Source organism: Nothobranchius furzeri, chromosome 5 (assembly GCF_043380555.1).
Source record: "Nothobranchius furzeri strain GRZ-AD chromosome 5, NfurGRZ-RIMD1, whole genome shotgun sequence".
NCBI classification, from domain to species: Eukaryota; Metazoa; Chordata; class Actinopteri; order Cyprinodontiformes; family Nothobranchiidae; genus Nothobranchius; species Nothobranchius furzeri.
This window is the reverse complement of record NC_091745.1, coordinates 69796484-69806181: the sequence shown is the minus strand read 5'-3', so window position 1 is coordinate 69806181 and position 9698 is coordinate 69796484. Positions and strand designations below refer to the sequence as shown.

At 38.8% G+C, this 9698-nt stretch overlaps 1 protein-coding gene across 1 annotated transcript; it reads right to left on the bottom strand.

Moving 5' to 3' along the window:
* Positions 1–207: 207 nt before the first annotated feature.
* ifnlr1 (interferon lambda receptor 1) lies at positions 208–8932 on the bottom strand. The gene is made up of 9 exons (XM_015950053.3): positions 8843–8932; positions 8641–8735; positions 8085–8202; positions 5353–5525; positions 5083–5261; positions 3642–3783; positions 1549–1679; positions 927–1305; positions 208–785 (listed from the first exon to the last, which is right to left on the bottom strand). Exons 2-9 carry the CDS (start codon positions 8681–8683, stop codon positions 355–357), a joined length of 1596 nt encoding a protein of 531 aa, XP_015805539.3. The 5' UTR covers positions 8684–8735; positions 8843–8932; the 3' UTR covers positions 208–354.
* Positions 8933–9698: the final 766 nt, after the last annotated feature.

Below are 9698 nucleotides of genomic sequence, written 5' to 3'. Positions count from 1 at the left end.
TCTGCCACCCTCACCATTCGTACTGTTTTTTTACACTTCAAGCACTCAGTCAAACATTTGTAACTAATCCACACTTGTAAAAACCTATTGCATTTTTCTAAAGACTACATATAAAAATAAACTTCACATAAACAATCTGGTATATTCCAAAACCACAGTCTACATAAACAGCGACCCATTACATTAAGCAACTGATGCTACAGGTTCTTTTTTTTTTTTCCTGAAAAGTGTCCATAAGTTCTCCTGCTGACTTATTTTTCCACCATTTGATGGTGAAAAGCAAGAACAAAGCCAGGTTTTGAGAGCTACAGGAAAGGTTCGTTAAACCCCTAAGAAGTACCAGAATGTAGAAACTCATTTCTGAGTTTGAATTTCCCAGTTTCCCAAAATAATTTGCCCCATGTTCGCCACATATTCTCTATCCTCATTAACCTCATTATCCTCGACCTCCTTGATCATTTCTGAGCAAATCCAAGCATCAACTAATGCAGGTTTACGAGAGATTCCAGGCATCCAGTTTTGTTTGTAACCCGATCCGGTCTCAGCTGACGGTATTGTGTGACATCCTTCATGCAAATAAGGAACAACCGTTTGAGGGGGGGAAAAACTGGTGTTGTAGTATGAACTGGTCGGCGTGTTTACGGTGCAGTCATCACACCCAGAATCTGTGCTGCATGATCTCTGCAAAGACATCAACAGGGAGACGTCCAGACCTTCTGTGGCATCCATTAGGAAGGGTTTTCTCTCGTGGTGCATCTGGAATACAGAGTCTCCACTGCTGTTTTCTGGTGGAAATGAAAGGAAAGGAAACACAAGTTGACCGTTAATATTCTGTTCAGTTTTCAGAACCAGCTGCTCGGTTGGATTGCTTTCACTTTCGGGGAACTGTGATGTTTCATGTGAGGAAAACTTTGTAATCATTTCACCTTTGTTCCAGTTTTCGTCTTCAATGGAGGACAAAGGTGAACGACTTGTTCTTCTGCATTTGGTGACAGCCTGAGGCTCTTCATTGTCTTCCACCTGAAGGTGGGTTGCAATAGCACTGTAGGTTTCAGAGGAGTGGACACTGGCGCCCTCGAGATTTGAGGTCCCTCTTCCTCTGCTCAAAGAGGAATCGCCCCTGAAGATGTGCCAGGGGATGTCCTGAGGGGAATACGTTTCAAAAAGGCCTGGACATGATTCGGGCTTCACCTGGATTGGTGCACCAACTGTCTGGTCACTTTTGGTGCCAACAAGGATTTCAGAAATGATAAGATTCTTATCTGGAACCTGCAACAACACCTCATGGGCTTCTGAGGGAATTTTCTGTTTGAAAGAGAGCAAAGAGAAATTTATGACTGCTAATATATACTCAACCAGCAAAATGTCTTCAAACAAGAGGAGTACCATGAATCATTGTGCAATCTAAGTGATGCATCCGATTTTAGTTCCAGGCTGCTTTCAATTGTCACACCGAGCATGACTAAAGTAATCTGCTACAGGGCATGACATTCCCGTAAGAAAACCTTTCCTGGTTTCAAAGGTGTAAACAGACTAAAGCGGACTTACCAGTGCCTGTGGCAATGTCTTTGACTTTCCACCCTTCAGGTAGGTGCACACACACACAACTGATACGATGACGATGCCTGCCACAACAGCAATGCTCACGAGGAGCTGGGATGAATGCGTTACAGGATTGTCTAAAGGGGAAATAAAGAGCGACCATCACAGTCATGTCTGAGAAAAGGTGTAGCTTTAAAGTCCGGTTGCTTGTTCCATTTAAAATGAAAATCAATAAATAAATCACACTATGAATCTCATGCTTAAGTCTGTTTGTTACATGGGGCGGTTTTCGCAAACCAGTTCACCATTTAAAACAAAAGACCATCACAAACTGAGATTATTGTACAAACTAGATCCAGCAATCTTACTAAATTTGTGAAAGATATAATTTATAATGTTACTATTCATAATTATCATTATTCATCAATAGACTTTGTCACATATCAAATCTCTGTTTGGTAACTTTGACAATTACTTCTGCACAAGTTTAAATGATGCATTTTTTTCTACTTGTGACGGCGTGAGCATCCTGTCACCATATCCCGATTGATCATGCGCCCTGGCTACTTGACCACGAGGATATCCCTTTGGCTGACTGGTTAGCGTGTTTGGCTATCACCCGGGAGTCTGGGGATCGAATCCCTCCCGGGCACTCGTTTCTCCACCGTGCCACATTCTAGCTATATCCAATCTTCCCTATTATTGTAAACCAGTAATTGTTTCATCCTAAACTAGGGATTACCGGTCTGCCATTAATATCAGCCAATATGGTCATTAGAATTTCATATAGGAGAATATCGCTATTGATTTTCAGTCTTTCAGTGGCCCATCATTCATATAACATACACATATTATGCATGAAACTCTTCAGCTACCTCTCCTCTCTCTCTTAAATTGTTAAAAAATGACAGATCTGAGGTAAAGTTTTAGAGATATTTCAGTTTATTTGGTACAACTTGTGAAGTAGAAGTTTGCCCTGCATAGTGAATATATTCTGTCCTCACAGCATTTAGCTACGTGTAGCTAGCCAGCTAACAAACAACTAAATCAAAAACAACAATCTTCACCCAAGACTTGCTTTTCTTAACTGAATGTTATATCACCATAGCATAGCATACATTACTAGCTAATACACACATCTTTGCATCACGCTTAGGGAGAATGAGATTCAGCTGTTGTTGGAGACAAAATAAAAATGGCACTTACTATCTTAAATTGAAGTAGTTGTCAATTTGCACTCAATGTGTTTTGAAATTTAGGCACACATGATAGGAGATATGAGATGTTAGTAACTTAAAATGTTTTAAGTCTTTTTATATGCGAGGGGTACACAGCATGTATCCGTATCTGTTTATGGTGGTGTCGGAAATTATGAGTCAGACAATATTAGTTTAATCACAAACCGGTAAAAAAAAAGCCAGTATCGAACATCTCTACCCTAAACTCTCATTAATATAAATGATTGTCAGGGTAACTTAAAATACATTATCATTAAAAAAAACAGTGTTAAATGGATGTCACATCTGGTATAAAAAGTATAATTTACTTGATATTGAGAGAAATCATAGTTTGAGCACATACGCAAATGTTAGCTATATTCATTTCCTGTTTAAAAAGCATAACTCGTGATAACAAAGGGCAGAAATGTTCTGAATTACCAACAGAAATATTATTGTGACTTTATTTAAGGCAGCATAGATGTAGTTGGCCCTCTGATGGATTTATCATGGGGTTTAGTGCAGAGTGAAGTGTTTTGGAAAATGATTTTACAGCAAAATATCTAATTAATTACTAAATATCACATTATTTCCAAGTGGCTGCAATCACTCAAAGATGAGCTCAAACTGATTACCATGCATGTAGAAAAGGACAAAACATTTTCAAGGATTTTAATTACCCCCATAGCAGATATGCCTTTGAAGCATTTCAGACAGTTGTCACGCTGCTGCTTCAAGTGTAATCATATTTTTATGAAAATCGTAAAGGCGCCTTTCTCAGTAGTTAATCATTGACACAAATAGCATCATATTCTTATGTGTGTCTGTGTGTTTTAATATATAAGAAACATTTTCTTGAAAAAGATGATCGTATGTCCTCACCTTGCAGCTTGACACAGAAGAAAGCCTTCTCACTTGGCTCGCGACCCCATCCTGGAATTGGTTTGTACACGACGTGTCCACAGTAGGAGCCCAGGTTGGGCATCATCTTGATGTTGAATTGTCCGGTTTTATTCTTGAGTTCCTGGAGACATGGACCAGTTTTATTACAGAATATCAGTTAAGATCTCTGCAAACAGCAATGGTGAAACCCTTAAAATAATTCATGTGTGAAATGGATCTTTTCTAGTTGATGTGAGGAGATTTCATCTCCTAAAACTGTGCAGGCCACTCATTTACGGTCCGATTTACGCTGTCTTTTTATTCTTTGAATGTTGATGAGATTAATATGTGGAATCAGCAGGCTGCTGGTTTGTTCACAAATTCAAAATTACACTAAACTAGTGATGCACCGATATGAAATTTTTGGGCCAACACTGATATTCGATATTAAGATCCCTGTTATGGCCGATAACCGATATTTGCCGATACAGATATACTGACATTAATGCTTCTAAAATCAGAAGATTTTGTATGTAATGAAAATTATTAAAGCTGAATTTGCATTATTATGTACACACAACAAACACATTTACGGTTCTGAGATGATTTCATTCAGTGTACACATGACTAAACAATTACACATCACCCACCTCACCCTCTGAAACAGGCAAACAAATGGAGGCGAGATGGAAAAAATATTGGTTGTTAAAATCAGCCCGGTTTTATTTATCAAACCAATACCGGCATGTTAAAAAATGACTAACATCGACCGATACCGATATTGATGCCGATATATTGTCCATCCCTACTAAACTACTGCAAAATCATTGATCTTTGTTCACAGATGGAATTCTATGGAATACTGTTCAGTAGACCCTTGTCCACTATCACAACTTCTGGGTAGTTTTACTGTTATTAACATGCTGTAGGAAATGACATCAGCCTTACCAGCATTTTTTAACTGGAAGAGTTGCTGGTGAAGTTGAATGGAAAAGAAAGGGAAAAAATCACGGGTCACGCTGCTTTAAAATCTAAACACCCAAAACTGCGGCGGAAACCTCCTCACAACATCATAATTTTTGGTTTTCTGGTCTATAGCACGCTGTAAAAAAAACGCTTCTTCTGGTCATTGAATGTGGCTTTTTACAATAAACCTAAGTGGAATAAATGATGACATCCTTTGAAAGAATAAAACTTTTCAATGTAATGTCATGGATGCTTTTTGGTGCTGATCAGTGATGTCACTCACTGCCAAAGCAGTTGCGAAGTCCTGTAAGTACTAATTTTGTACGGAGACACAACTGAATGCAACTTTTCCCCCCGCCAGGAATTTCCTAGAGCTCCGACAGTGGAAGCACGGCTATAAGCGTTTTCACAGGAATCAAACATCCCAAACTCACATGTTACTCAAATTCTTACAGGTCACAAAAAAATGACTAACCTGTGCATGCAACGTGGGTTGGGTTATGTTTAAAATATACTCCATTTTGGAGCCTCGGCTTTTACTGGAGTTTATGATGTCTTGAAGGGAGACTCCTTTTGGTCCCAGTGGCAGGGTAACATTGATGTGCAGGACAGATGCAGTGATGTGTGTAGACAAAGTAGCTGGACCAAGAATGGCTAGGAAACAAAGAAAGATTAAATAAACGCTGTGACAGAAAACAGCCGATATGAATTAAACAAATGAGCACGTTGGTGGGGAGATTCTTACTGTCTCTGAAAGGGTGAAATTTGGTGGTGATGCCGATGCTTCTCCCTTTAGACATCACTCTAGCAAAGTAGTATTCTTGGTCCACTGATGGTGTTTCTGCAGTCAGGTCACAGGACAGAGTCCTAATGTTCTGACAGTCTTCTTTTATCCGAAACTGGCCTTCATCATTGTAACTGAAATGAGTGCATTCAGAATTTAATTTATTCGTTTGAATCGAATGGTTGGAAACATATAATATTAATATTAAATTTGTATGTTTGAGTTGATAATCAATTTCTTCCAGATTTTCCAAACTAAGATAGCTTTGGTTGCCTTCTACTCTGCCATCTACACTTGATTCTGCACAGCTAATCGTGGCCTTCCAACTAAATGCATAAGCGGTGCGTAACAATTTACTCACGAGCCCTTCCCACCCTGAGTTTTGCAGACACAAAACGACAGCAAAAGTGTTCCACGCAGCTAGTCCCATGAATTCATAAAATCACCTGAAAATTGCAAGACCACACGTGGTTTTGGCACTTCACGTGATAACGAGCAAGGAGAAAGATTGTAGCATTTATCCAAAAAGGGCTGTGGGTTATTTCTGTTACATTTACCTCAGCTACAGAGGCTGCATGGGTAATTGCGTACTTTTTTTTTTTACTAGTTAGGCAAAAAAAATGTGCACGGGAATTCTCTATGGAAGGTTTGCAGGTGTTTTACATTTCTTTTGTGTTTGACTTCCTGCGTGATCTGAACTGCTCAGCTTGACATGTTCTGCAGTTGTTGCACATACAAAATATACTCAAAGTGTAATTTTAGCAGAGCATACTACGCTTCTGGGACACATCCAATACTTTGCGGCTGGTGAAAATTAACTCATTGACTGCAATGGCGGCTAACTGCTGATTACTATGCATTTCAGACATTATTACATAACGCATACTCGTCCAGTCAGTGGAAAGGCCCAGTAAGTGATGGATTAATCTCTTTTAGGAGGCACAGAGTTGCAGCTTCTACTAGTAAAGAAAAAACCGAAACTCTAAAACATAAATGTAAAAGGGAATATTAATATCAAACTTTATTCAAATAGCGCCTTCCACTATCTTTACAGAAGCCCAAGGCGCTGAACAACATGGGCAAAATCATGACATGCCGATCAATAAAAGGCAATAAAACTGGTTAAAATATAATTAAAAGGCATTTACACAAAATAAAATTGCAGTAGAAAAATTAAGAAAAATGAAAACTACCAATTAAGATTATGAACCATGTTGCATGTAAGCCAGACAATAAAAACAGGTCTCAGATGTATCAAACACTTGCAATGATGGTGACTGTTTAACAGCAAGCAGCAGCTGATTTCAAAGAGTTGGAGCTATAAGTGAAAATGCTTGATCTCCTCCATAACCTGTGTTTGGAGCATTGGAACAACCAACAACTCCCGCACAGCCGAGCAAAGAGATCGATGGGTTATGTCTTTGTAGCAGCACAGGTACGGAGGAGCGTAACTCTGTAGGGACCAAAAACCATACAAAACAATCTTAAATTTGCCTGATAACACACAGGGAGTCAGTGCAGAGAAGCCAAAACACGACGAATGGGTTCCCTCCTCCTTGTCCCCATCAAAAATCGTGTCATAGCCCAGAGTACAATATAAAAAACAAAGTAACACTTTACAATAAGGGTCCTTTTACTAATATTACTTAATGCATTATTAAGCATTAATAACTTTTTTAATAAAGTGTTACAAAATGCTTAATATTAAATAATGCATTACTAAGCAGACACCCCTGGCCCTTTGTCCTAACCTTAAGGACACTTATAGTTAACAATATTGGTAACGTTATTAAAAATACACTGTTTATTAAGGCTTAATTATGCACTAAGTAACATTAATAAAGGACCCTTATTGTAAAGTGTTAACAAAACAAATCCTCATTACAAATAGACTTTGTAAGAAATGTTAAATTTTAAAAAAATCTATAGTGACCTCTCCTGTGACTCGGGGAAATCATTAAAGTTGTGGATTTCGGGCTTTTATAATACATGAACAACATTTTTATGTATTTTTAAATGGTTTAATTGGGTTGATTTTGTAGATAAAAAAGTAGTACTTTCATAGTACCATGATGACGACTGTCAAAACTGAATAAGGCCAAATGTTAAATTTACATAAATGACCGAGCAATCGCATAACATTCAAGCATTGTTTAACCTCCTCCCACCTCCGCCACCCTAATCCGCCCCTGCTTGGAGATCATCTGAAAGCATCGGCAGCGAGCTGAAATATCCGGGACATAAAAATGCTTAACTAGGAGATCAAGTCTGTGCAAATCTCTGGCCACGGGATTTAAATACGTAAACGACCAATAAGAAAATAGTTTCACAGAAAGGGGATGCAGATTTTGATGCAAATAACACTTTGGGGGATAAAGCACGCCAATTTATTCCAAGTTCTGGATGCATTTGGACGGCGTGTAGGAAAATCACAATGCAGAACTGGCATCATTTTGACAAGAATCAACTGCCCATTTTACATCCTGCAGACAGAACTAAGGTCCTACAGGCAGCCCACAAGTAATCCACACTGCAAAAAATTATAATTAAACCTTCTAACATTTTTCTTCTGTGAGACCAGTCCTCTGCAAAGGCTTTGACATTTTTGGCCAAGCAAGCAAACATAACTATTTCCATCCGGTTGATGTGACTTCGAGCATACGGAGAAAGGAAGTAAAACTTAATTTTCTTACTGCAAGTATTGAACGCTGTAAACCTCGTCTTGGTCAGAGTTCACGGGATCCCAGATGAGGACGTTGTGGAAGTTTTTAGAGACGAAATACACTTCACCATTTCCAACAGACAGGCAGGCTGTTTGAGCAGGAAACAGTCAGTCTGGGCTGAAGAAGCTTAAAAATTCTCAGGTTACATCTTTCAATCTACATTTTTTTTAAATCTTTATTCTTAACAGCAGGTATGAGCTCGAGAACCTAAGTGGCATCGCTCACTCTGGATTCAGAGTCGAGTTGTTGGAGTTGGACTTTGACTCTGCTGAAAGTTAAAACTTAAAATCTGTTTGTTTTCTCATTTTTACAAATTTCTTATGAGAAAATCCCAATCTCATACATAAAAGAGAGATTTATTTTCTATTATTGTATGTTGTATAATAATATTTTTCAACGATTTCATACCAAGAGCATTGTGAAATCTAAGTTATTAAAATTGTGGACAAATAACATTTTCACCAACATTCATCTAAATAAAAAGACTAAAATTTGTAAATGAAAATGTAAAAATCTTGTTACTCACCATAACAGAGCAAGAGCAGATACATTACGTTCACAGACCACATCTCCCTTGTGTTTATTTAGATGACACTTTCCTTTAATTCCTCTTCAAAATTCCTTGTTTTGAAAAATGAAAAACATAATAATATTAACTAATCAGCGCCTTCCAAGTTTTATTCAAATCATTCTATCAAGAGCGGTAAAAATGTGAGTTTCAGAGCAACCTGCTACTTCAGCTGATCAATTGTGTCTGGTGTGCTCTGGGAAAGGAGTGGCTTTACTCAGGTGTGCAGGTGTACTTTGTGACATGTTATCTCTTGGTTCCTGTTTTTGCTAACAATCTGTACCGCCCATATAAATTCCCCCCCAGAATATCAACTTCCCATTTCCTGCTATTTTCTCCCTTATTTGGTCTCATTCTCCACCTACCTCTGTGAAAGTTGGGCAGATCATTTCAGGTTTGGCTTTATTTTTATAAGAGTCACACATTTAAAGACAAAATGTGTAAAAATGCTGTTTCCCTTTCAAGGTGTGTTCCTCCAGTTGACAAAGAATGCCAAAACAGCCAGATGGGGACCACGATGTCACACCTGTTCGTGGCTGTACATACAAGAAACTCAACTGAAAAGCTGGTGCCTTGTAGTGATGTGTCGGTCGCGAACGAACCAGCTCGAAGAGCCGGCTCTTTGAAGTGAACGACGGGAGCCGGCTCGTCCAGACTGTCCACACACAGAGCAGTAGGGGCGGGGAAGAGGGAGGATCAGACTCAGACACACAGCAGAGCACATGCGGGTGGAGGGCGACGAGAGGGAATGAGGAGGAGGAAAAAGGCGAGCGAGAGAGAGGAGAGTGCGACGAAGACGTGAGAAAATGAGCGCCAGCAGTCGGAAAGTGGAGATTTCTTAAAGTGTTCAGTTATTAAATTCATAGAAATGATAACTATTTGATATATTGCATTTTTTTACATTAGTAAATCATTTTACATATAGTTTTGCATTATTTTGGTTATAAATGTACTCTACGCAACAGAAAATCTGAGGAGCCACTTGGGAGCCGAAAGCTTTTGGGTGAGCTGAACCA

What these genes read in the sequence shown, in the direction of transcription:
- ifnlr1 (XM_015950053.3), bottom strand. Translation starts at nt 8,683, where the DNA reads ATGTGGTCTGTGAACGTAATGTATCTGCTCTTGCTCTGTTATG. An exon ending in TCTGCTCTTGCTCTGTTATG is followed by an intron (nt 8,203 to 8,640) that starts GTGAGTAACAAG and finishes CTGCTCAAACAG; the next exon opens with CCTGCCTGTCTGTTGGAAAT. An exon ending in CTTCTGTGTCAAGCTGCAAG is followed by an intron (nt 1,680 to 3,641) that starts GTGAGGACATAC and finishes TTTCCCCTTTAG; the next exon opens with ACAATCCTGTAACGCATTCA.